The 11,454-nt window shown below is 41.1% G+C and overlaps 1 protein-coding gene across 1 annotated transcript; it reads left to right on the top strand.

The window, feature by feature from the left end:
* Positions 1-778: 778 nt before the first annotated feature.
* Positions 779-9,141, top strand: si:ch211-76l23.4 (uncharacterized). The gene is made up of 4 exons (XM_063470880.1): positions 779-866; positions 6,085-6,216; positions 6,540-6,669; positions 7,788-9,141. Exons 2-4 carry the CDS (start codon positions 6,099-6,101, stop codon positions 8,056-8,058), a joined length of 519 nt encoding a protein of 172 aa, XP_063326950.1. The 5' UTR covers positions 779-866; positions 6,085-6,098; the 3' UTR covers positions 8,059-9,141.
* Positions 9,142-11,454: the final 2,313 nt, after the last annotated feature.

The following is an 11,454-nucleotide window of genomic DNA, read 5'->3' as shown; positions in this document are numbered from 1 at the left end:
TTTGCAAATCGTTAGTAGTTTTGAATCTCTTTGTGGTCTTTAGTGTGACTTTGCAGTCATTGCTCCTCGCTTGCATTGGTTTTGCATGTGTTTTTTATGTGTTTTTTATTCATTTGTTTGTCTTTAATTACTTTCTTCTCTTTATGAATTTCTTTAAATCTCTTTTAAAGAATTTTGAGTGTCTTTGTTTAACTTGGTTTTGTAACTTTTGTTTTATAACTTTTGTTTTATTTTGCTTCTCTTTTAAAATTTCTATCTATCTGTTGGTGTTTTGTGTCTCTTTGTGATTGTTTGATTTACTTATCAGCAAGAAATACTGACAATCATCACTGACCAGGGATCTCTGTTCCTTTGTGCTCCTGGGCCTGTGCTTTGTAGGGCTGTTCTTCTACACGTTTATAACTTAATGTCTCTAGTTGAAGTCTCTCTGTTTTTCTATTTTCTTCTTATCCTTTAGCAAAGCACAAGCACAGGCTGGTAAAATCCACAGATGATCTCATATCTGAAGGATTCAGGAGAAGGAAATATACTCACCAAACAGTGGCTAAAACAGATGAAACCTGGAGTGTCGCCTCAAACCCAAACCACAGTGTGCTGACCACCGGGCCTCCATAATGACGGAGGAAAGGTTTGATGCTGAGTGTGTGTGAGAGAGTTTCAGAACGTGAAGTGTTTTTTTTTCTTTTAGTGTTTATATGCATGTGCATGCATGCTTGTGTGCAGCAGGGGTGTGTTTTATGCTCGCGTTCTCTCCTTCTGGTACTTTCTGCACTTCTTGCATGCCTGTCACTCACTTCTGTTGGGACGAGTGAAAAGATCTGCAGCAGAGGAGCTGCAAAACAACTGGTACATATTAACATTAGCAGGTATGTGCAGAAATATCCATCATTAACTCACATTTATTTTATAGCTGGCTGGTTCAGAAAAGGAAAAGAAGCACTATCAGAGGGCTCTGGGTTTTTTTAACTGTATTATTTTTACATTTTCTTTATATTTTCTTCTTGTTTTGCGTTATTTTGTTAAAAACTGTTGCATTGCTACTTTGCTTTGCAAGAAAACACTTATTGTATTCGTGCTGCATGAAAGCTCGAGCTCCATAAGTCTAATGCATACTTGAGATGCACCTGAATGAGGTTCTTTATTAATGCAGAGCATGTACATAAATCTGGCATCTGCCGTTTTAATATTGAAAAACTGTTGGGAGTGTTTCCATGTGACTTTCTTCACTGCGAGGCCAAACTTATTTCATGGTTCCCAGATTGAGACTGGTTGGAGCTGATGAGATTTTGGTGGCTTAAAATGATGTTGAGGAGAAAAACTGCAGCAGAGACGAAGGCAAAAAGATGTGTTTGTTTGTGTGTGTGGTTATTTTCTTTGGATCCTGTGGGAGTGTGTATACTTTCACTACGGGTGGTCAAGTGCGTTCCATTGGTTTAAGGATATGCTTGAGTCCTAAGTAAGTGATGGGTTTGCATGAAAATAATCTGGTAGACCTTTAGAGAAAATCAAGGTAACTTAAGGAACTGTTGTACTGAAGGCACTCAGTCTGTGTGGCTATGATTTGGCAGCTCAAAGATGGAGAAAGACTGGGTCATAGTTAATAAAAACATTGGTTACATAAGTGTTTTTTTCCCCCCCTGACTACACAGAGTTTATTTAAAGGTGCAGTTCCTCTTATGATCGCTGGATGATGCACCAATGTGCAAATACAAAAATCAATAAAGGTTTTGGAAAGCATATTTTGGCTTATAATAAAAATTAAAATAAAAAAAATTAATAAAAATTAGACTGAAACTAAAAATGTTAACCATAAAATGCAAGACTGTTGGAAATAATACAAATTAATACTGCAGAAAATCATTAATCTGGTAATTTTGTGCACAAAGCGGTAAAGTAAACAGTAAAGCTTCCTGTCCCACAGCCTCATGAAAACCACTTCAGTTTGTTCAGGACAGCAGTTTCTGTATCAGGCTCTAAACACGTTTACATGGGAGTCTATGAGGACTGACTCACTGCTGGAGCCCCTGGTGGACGTGGGAGGAACTGCAGTTTCTTGGCACTTGATCATTTTCAGGACTAGAAATTATTGCTTGACTACAAACTCCCCAGGATGCTATGTTTACGAATGATTCAAAAGATACTCAAATGATAAGTGCAGACACGTATTCTAAAAAGACAACTACAGTTGTAAAACAAAAAACTTTGTTATCCAACAAGTTTTCTCAGAGAGAGCCAAAACAGACACAGCAATGGAAAACATCGCTGGTTGAAATGAACCAGAATTATCCCTGAAATGGCTTCAAACCCCGTCCGCTTCACTTTGAGCTTAACGGCAGGTTTATTTCTGTTTAAACACACGTGTGCAGGAAGACCGGCTGTATAGTCTGCTGCTGCCTCTGTGTATTTTTGCAGGCATGTGCGGAACAAACACAAAGCTGCTGAGGTAGACTGTACTCGGCGTGCCTCTGCAGCTCTCCTCTAAGTCGCTCTGTCAGGTCTGGTTTGTGCATCGGCGCTCTGACTCGGGCTCGGACTCGCTCTTTAATGCGAGCTGACTGCGGGAGCTGAGACTTTATCGCCCCGGGGCTTCTTCCTGTGTTCCACCCCTGACAAGCCCGAAAAACTTAGAAGTTTGTACACCCAGTAGTTAGATTTCCTTTCTCTGCTTTATTAGGATTGATAGCCACGGTGGTAGTAAAGCCACACAAGGCCTTACACAGTGCTGAGGAATAATCAAATCTCTAGAGCAAACTCGCTTTGGCCGTACAGAGCAATGTTTCCAGACAGATATTGTGCATTTCAGCAGGAGGCAATCTGCATTTCATAAGGCTGAGCACAAAGAAGCAGCTTGAATATACGATTCAATTATTTTAATGTCATGCAAACAACCAAACCTATCGACATGTCTGAGTCGTTTGGGTGTGATGCTGAGCCGTTGGTGGTATGCTGGTGATTCAATTAAATTGTTAGAGCGCCTTCGTTAAACCATTGTTGCCAATTATTTCTAAATCAATCAATCACCCAGTCAAAGAATCAATATTCACACAGCAAAATTATTTAAAGTGCTCAATAAAAAACGAGGTGTCAAAAAAAAGCTGTGTCTGCATGTAAAGCCAGCAAATAAGCAAAGCAGAGCAGAATAAACAAGGATTAAAAGAGACAAGTGGGACACATGTCAACATTTAAATGATTTAAATAAGACAAAGAAACACAAGGGGAAGGTTTGAAAGGACCGGATCTTCTCATTTTCAATTTTTAGAGCAGCTTTGCATGAGTCACAGTTCAAAATAATCCTTCTTTATCTCATACTGGGGCTCCTCACTTCCAGTTTTAGCTCCTCCACCTTTAACACAGCTTTCTTCTGATTAGCTGCCCCTCATCAACAGGATGTGGGCGGGGCTTCTGTTCTGAGGTAGACCTGCGGTGTTTATCCTGTTCACATCTGTTCATTTGTACGGTTGTCAATGCAGTAATCGCACTTGTGTGCGGAGCAAAGCAACTGCACCGAAATGCTTTGGAGGAGATGGTTCATTTACCATGTGAAAGTGATCTGACTTCTGACTCCTAGCAGGAGTGCGTTGCAATTTTGAGCAAAAAAATAAAAAAAATAGCAGTGTATGCTTTGTATTCTGGTATACAGCGAGGTGAAAGGTCTGTACGGGCTAGCAACTATCCGTGAAATGAACGTTAATTCTCTGTGTTCTCCAACATTTGAAAGTGCAGCATCTTCTTCCTGTATTTACTTTTGTTGCTCCCGCCTCAAACGCATCTGGCCAATCAGCAGACTGAAGATTCTTACGTGGTTTGTACTGATTCCTTTTGGCTCGTTTGGAGTTCACTTGGATTTTTCTGTGTGAAAAGAAATCAAATCACGGAAAACTACAAGTTTACAAACTTGTCAACTGATTCAGACCAGAGTAAACGAACTATAGGTGTAAAAAAACAAACAAACAAACAAAAAAACCCTCTAAGGCAATATACAGGGATCAAAGTAGGTGGTAACTCTCTGAAAGTGAATGTTTAGAGGATACTGAATCCTCTATTTGAGCAGTGTATTTATATGTTAGGAACTAATGAAAAGTAATGCAACAGTTTATTCTAGAGGAACAGAGTGGCATTTAAAGCTTTATAGTAACAGAGAGCAGCTGGGACAAGTCGCCAATCTATCACAGGGCCAACTCAGAGAGACAGGTAATCATTCACACTCTTATTCACACTAACAGCTAGGTTAGAATCACCAGTTAAGCCTAACAAGGATGTCTTTGGACTGGGCAGGAACCAGTGTCCCAGGAGAACCCATAAAAAGCATAATTTCCTCTGGGATCAATAAAGTATTCTGATTCTGAAAGCGTACAGGCAACAACAACACCACAGAGAAAGGCTCCAGTCAGTTAATGATAAACAGTAACTTTTCATATGTCTACATATCTGTAGAAAAAACTATGCTAATTAGAGGGACATGAAAAACATAATTAGGGCAAAGTCAGGCTTACGTGATCCAGCTCTAACTGTATGCTTTATCAAAAAAGTCCAATCTTAAAAGTAGAGAGCGTGTCTGTCCACTGGACCCAAAAGTTTAAAGTTTATATGTAAATAAACTGTTTTACAACAGCGAAAGTCACAAAATGTTTTATTAGATAAAAAAAGGTTAAAAACTAAAAGTGTTTTTCTGAAAGTGTAATAACAGTTCCACAACGTTTCCTTTTGTCCTTAACCAGCACTGATCAGCTCACCTCAGAGATCCAGTACTTATTTATGGCTGTAGAAGTTCTGGTCATCAATAACTCTGTGTGTGATCACCAGATTTTTAAATTGAACCCTAAACTTAATGTAGAGCCGGTGTAAAGAGGACAGTGTCACAGTGGGACCTGTGAGAGGACCTGTGAGAAGTCTCGCAGTCGCTTCCTACACTGTTTATAAGAGAGGATGTGCTCAGGCAGAGGACTGATGAATAACTGAGGTGTTCAACAGATGATAAAAACAAGTTCGCACAAGACAACCAGCATGTTTATCAGAACTGTCTGATCAGAAATTTCACCCAGCTGGAGGCTCTGGCTGCAGTTCAGCTCCAAGTGCTCTGATAGGATAAGATGGTACAACGAGGTCTTTAAGACCACACGGGGCCTGATTCAAGACGTTGTGTTGGAGAAGGACTTTAAATTCACTTATTGAGAGAGAAGCTAATACCGTAAAACTGAAGACTTTTCATGGCGTGACTGTAAAGAGACCAAACTCGCAGTAACAGATCAGCGTGCTAGTCTCTGAGACAGGATGCTTCTAATGATGCTCAATAAAAAACAAGGTGTCAAAAAAAAGCTGTGTCTGCATGTAAAGCCAGCAAATAAGCAAAGCAGAGCAGAATAAACAAGGATTAAAAGAGACAAGTGGGACACATGTCAACATTTAAATGATTTAAATAAGACAAAGAAACACAAGGGGAAGGTTTGAAAGGACCGGATCTTCTCATTTTCAATTTTTAGAGCAGCTTTGCATGAGTCACAGTTCAAAATAATCCTTCTTTATTTCATACTGGGGCTCCTCACTTCCAGTTTTAGCTCCACCACCTTTAACACAGCTTTCTTCTGATTAGCTGCCCCTCATCAACAGAATGTGGGCGGGGCTTCTGTTCTGAGATAGACCTGCGGTGGTACAACGAGGTCTTTAAGACCACACGGGGCCTGATTATTCAAGACGTTGTGTTGGAGAAGGACTTTAAATTCACTTATTGAGAAAGAAGCTAATACTGTAAAACTGAAGACTTTTCATGGCGTGATTGTAAAGAGACCAAACTCGCAGTAACAGATCAGTGTGCTAGTCTCTGAGACAGGATGCTTCCAATGATGGCAACACTGATGAGACTACAGAGGGTTGAGATCTGTTCAGTATTTCCATTTTAACTTGGTTGGATTCATGTAACCATCATGTTTTGGGTTAAATATGTTTCAACCTCTGTGCTGGGGTGGACAACAGTTATTCATCGGTTTAACAGGGTGGTAATGTTAAAATTGAGGGATCAAAGTGGGGCTCAGATGGACTGAAATCACTCTTCCTCATCATCAGATCATCTGCTGCTTCTGCCTGCAGGTGCGAGTGAGATCATGGCCTCCAAGCTGAGCGTGCTGCTGCTGGTACTGACTGTCTCCACCTTGACGGTGCTGGCCCAGAGGCGACGCCCGGCGTCCAAAACCACCGACGAATGGAACTTCAAGGAAGGCTGTGAGCACCCAGATTACTCTCTGTTTACTCTGGGTCAAAGGTCAAGTTCAGGGTCCATCATGATGAGGTCAAAGGTAGAGGTGAAAGATCACACTGCTCAGAGAAATCCTGCCTGTTAAACCTGTAAATGCAGGTTTCGAGCTTGTGTCTTAAAATATGAAATACTCCTTTAAGAGGCTCAAAAAGGAGCTTCCTTGAATCTGAATTTATTTTGAAGTAAACAGGACCTCTGGGGCTTATTATGGTGTGTTCTCACTAATCGTTACAAAGTGAAGATGGCTGAAAATTAACAGTGAAGTGTGTGCTGTGACTTTCTGTCCCAGCTGACAGGGTGAACATGCGCAATGTGGCCAACCTGACCGAGGTTCTGGACAACTGGCGGTTCGACATCATCAACCAGATGAAAGGGCTCCTGCAGAATGACCACCAGTCTCTCCTGCCAGACTACGCCAGGTACGAGAGAGGGTCTCATTTATTTGTTTATGACGCCACAAAAACCCACAGCACACAAACCTTTGACGTGCATGACAGTTCAGATCTACTGTGCTCCTTTTAGCTGAGTGTTCCTGCCATAATACGACTAATGCAGTAGCTGAATTTTGCCATTTACACAGCTGATAGGTGCACAAAGAAGTCCAGAAATCCAGCACGAGCTCATGAAGCTGGCCGGTACAATGACAACTGTGTGCAAAGCTGTCATCAAGACAAACAGAGGCTGAAATAGAAAGCATATATTTAGATCTTTTCTCACTACATAAATCCATGACAGTAACAGAAGAGTGTAAACGAACGAACAAACTGTTCCCCGTGAGTGAGGTGAAACAGTCTCTGAGAGGCACCACAGGAATGCGGTTTAGCCGTGGGGCTGAAAATGAAGTCGGGGGGTTTACTGGGTACGCTCTGCGGCCGATGTCGTCAGAGGAAGCTGCAGCTGAAACGGCAATTTAAACGTCAAAATAGAAACTGACCGAAAGGAGCTCCGGTTTTCCAGAGGGGAACTCTGCAGCTTCCTGCCGCTCACCGCAGGTCAGCAGACGAGACATCACTGTGGTCCAGAAGTTACATAAGCACAGCTGCAGACATGTTTCTCCCTCAAATTCTCATTTTCTTACATAAAGTCTTTTAGTTCAGTTTTTTATGGTTTGATGCCGAAACTTTTCTGCTGATCCACTGATCAAAGTCTGTGTTTGTCATCTTACTTTAACCCACAGTTTGATGTTGTGACTGATCTTGGACTGTTGGTCGCTTTCATACATGGTTTGCGTTATAAATGTCTACATTAAGGAACACACCCACCCACAATGAGAGAAGAGAGTGTGCAGTTTGAAAGAAGATTTTGTAGCCTATATTTCTGGGTAACTAGACATGAACATAAATTACAGATGTCTGGTAAAACCTGCAAGAAAAAGACTTTTAAACTAGAACAGGGAGCACTAACTGCAGCGAGGATCACTGCAGTTAGTTATGTGTGTGGCGAACAGGCAGCAATCTCTACTAGCACAGGATGAAGAGGAAACTAAAGCTTTGCGTGTGTGTTTGATTTATATTGTCTTCACTCGCCCCGTGTTCAGGATCCAGCCGCTGTCTGAGGCCTTAGACGACCTCTTCAAAGAGTTCAACGCCCTCAAGACTCGTCTGGGCGATCTGACCGATAAGTTCACCGCCATAGAAACTTTTATCGATGAGGTCAAAACCAGCCGCGCAACCAGCTCCAGCGCCAACACCAACGCCAACACCAACCCGAACACCAGCACCAGCACCAACCCCAACACTGGCGCTGCCGTGGCTCCAGTCGTCAGACAGAGGCGGGTGATGAGGAAAAAGGCCCCCGCCTCGTCCTAACCGGACGGCTACGACGAGGCTTTTCCTCTCTGACGTTTGCTTCTCAGGCTGTTTGTGTCTGAAGCTAATCTTCCTTTATTCTTTTTAGCAGGCTTTACAATATTATGAGTTTCTGCATAGCTCAGCTTTTTATAGGGAGATCTAACATCTCTCACTCTCATTTGAAAATTCACAAAAATGCTAAATCAGCCATTATTCGCTAATCAATGCAATTAGTCGACAGAGAAACTAAACAAATGTGCTCTATGCACTGAGTTTTAAATTTTATTTTATTCAGAACCTCTTCATCATCTTTATCATCAGGTGAGATCTCACCTGCATGGGTGTATTAACCTCTTTAGGGTCCCCGGAGCCCTCGGCCTGGAGCTTTCTGCTCACCTCCATTATACCTGTCAGTTTTCTAATTTCCTCAAAGCCAAGCAGAGCTCACATGTCAAATTAAAACAAAACTCTAATAAATGACCAGCTAGCTGCTTCTTCACGTGTTATTCTGGTGCCTAAAGAACAAAAATGGGCTGTTTTTAAACACATTATAAAAGAACACAATGGCCTGACCTGATGACAGTGAAAGTAACTGCTGCTTGCAGGTGGTTGAGGTTTTCTTTGTGTAGATTATTTTTAAAATGAAAGAAAAAGCAAAGCTCACCTGAAAGCAGAATCTCGAGATCCAGAAGGATACCTGATCAGTTTTTGTCTTTGAGAACATCACAACAACACCTTCCACTTTTTATTTTGTATTGATGACGACTGTCCTTTCTTGCCGTGATAAAGAATCAAAGAATCCTCCTAAAATTCCTGGTTCCAGATCCGGAGCAACTCCGAGTATCAGCCCATGTCTGTGCCTAACCTGTTCTGCACAGGTTAAGATCAGGTTTGAAGATACAGTTTGGTGAATAAACTGAATACTCAGGGATTCTGGCATTTTACTAAAATATCATCAATGATTGGACACAAAAGTCTAACCCCCCAAAATCATCAAGATAATGCTGCCTTATTCAAGCCTTCCTGTGTCTGCACTCTGTTTGCTTATTGTACAAACATGCTTACTGGTTTGTACCTATTGCTGCATTGTATAACCTGCAAATAAACTCACTTATTGCATTCAGTTGAGAGTTCTGCTGTGGACTTCTTCAGAAACGAGGTTTGTTTGATCTGAGGAGCAAATCTCAGAATAAAGCTTTGGTCTTAACTGCATGACAGTAGATTTCCTGTAATAGTCTTAAAGCAAAGAATCAGTGAAGTTTGAATAGAACTGCTAATTGTGACGTCACTAACGCAATGCATTATGGGACGGTTCTACACGCAAGCCTGAGATGTATGCATGGACTATACAGAGATGGTCTTTTTGGGGTTTAAACGTTCCATGTAGACATTACAAAGCTGTTTTGTTGTAAAATGACACAATGGTACAAATGACGAGGACTGAGAAAGTTCTTTGAGTTTTCCACAGTGGGAAGAGCAACAAGGAGCTGAGGTCACAGAGCCGACAGCTGCTTCCCAGCTGGAAGACAGAAAACCATGAACTTCAGCAACATTTCAGAAAATATGAAGGCACTGCTAATTTATCTTATAATGCTGATCGTAGCATACGTATGTTAATATGTGCATGTTTACCCTATCCTTCTAAACAGCACAAACATGCGAAACAAAGAACTGCCAGTATGATGGGTTCTTGCTGGTAATTTAAAATATTTTTATACGTTACCTCAGATAAGGCTGTTATCTTAGCTGTCGCCACACAGCAGTCAAAGAAAATCTTTATGCTTTTGTTTTCAAAGAGCAGCTTTCAGAATGTGACAGTGTGATCTTTGGGTTGTTTTGCGACCGGTTGTTTTCAGTGTGATTTCTCCCTTATTATCTGTTGGCGTCTATCTCTGCCTTGCTTTTGAGTGAACAACATCATGGCAGCTCTATGTGGTGCAGAGAACTCCAACCTTCGTGTCGAGTGTGGATCTCAAACCTGTTTGTGATGCCCTGCAGAGAAAACTGTTTGAGTAGTGTTACCACCCCCTCTGCTAGGCGTCAGGGGAGGAGTAACATACACACGCCCCGAACACGAAACTGAGTAAAGAAAGGTTTTAATTTCAAACTTTGAACAGAAAACCGACAGGGCTGTTCAACAGACCCCTGGGCAAACAATTACTATATAAAGCCAAAAGAAAAGACAAGAGTAAAAGCTAAAGGTTAACTAAGGCAAGCTGGCGGCACACAAAATAAAAGCTAAGAGTAAACTAAGGCGAGCCAGCGTCACAATATTCCACTCACTGCCAGCTAGCAGCTCAAAGCTCTAATCAGGCTAAGTTCAAACATGCATCAAGGTTTGACAAAGTTCAGCAATATGAACAAGTTCAACAAAGATTGACGAGGGAGGCACGAAGGACAAGTAAATGCTTAAATATGTGTTAAGTAACTTTTTTAAATATATATTTTACATACTTTTCAAGTCTGATGTTTAAAAGGACTTTATCGCAACTTTAAAAGAATTTAAGTGTTTTTCAAATCTCTCAGTTGCCTCTAACAGCCTTTAGACTGATTTCTAAAAGAGCATTTCTGTTAAAATCTAAAAGATGTCTTGACCGCGCTCACTCCCAGCATCCAACATGAGCAAACAAATAAAAGATTAAATTCAATTCAATTTTATTTATACAGCGTGAAATCACAACAGGCGCTTTATATTGTGAGGTAGACCCTACAATAATAGATACAGAGAAAAACCCAACAATCATATGACCCCCTATGAGCAAGCACTTTGGCGACAGTGGGAAGGAAAAACTCCCTTTTAACAGGAAGAAACCTCCAGCAGAACCAGGCTCAGGGAGGGGCGGGGCCATCTGCTGTGATTGGTTGGGGGTGAGAGAAGGAAGACAGGATAAAGACATGCTGTGGAAGAGAGACAGAGATTAATAACAAGCATGATTCAGTGCAGAGAGGTCTATTAATACATAATGAGTGAAGAAGAAACACCCAATGCATCATGGGAATCCCCCGGCAGCCTACATCTATTGCAGCATAACTAAGGGAGGATTCAGGGTCACCTGGTCCAGCCCTAACTATATGCTTTAGCAAAAAGGAAAGTTTGAAGCCTAATCTTGAAAGTAGAGATAGTGTCTGTCTCCTGAATCCAAACTGGAAGCTGGTTCCATAAAGATAAAAGTGGAGGCTCTGAGGCTTTTCCACCAGGAAAAACCATAAAATATTTAATTTTAGGAGCAATTAAACAAGCAGAACAGACTGATGTGTACTGAAGTCTTGATCAGGGTCAGTCTTCGTATATCTGCTTTATATTGTGTAAGGTATTTTAATTTGATAGACTTCTATTTTATTTTATTAATATGTTTATTTCTTCAGAAGTTTTGTAAAAATTTTAATTGAATGCAATCTTAATTTTGCTATTTG

This window comes from Pelmatolapia mariae, linkage group LG4, assembly GCF_036321145.2.
Source record: "Pelmatolapia mariae isolate MD_Pm_ZW linkage group LG4, Pm_UMD_F_2, whole genome shotgun sequence".
NCBI classification, from domain to species: domain Eukaryota; kingdom Metazoa; phylum Chordata; class Actinopteri; order Cichliformes; family Cichlidae; genus Pelmatolapia; species Pelmatolapia mariae.
The sequence above is the reverse complement of the archived record's forward strand: the minus strand, read 5'-3'. Positions and strand labels throughout refer to the sequence as shown.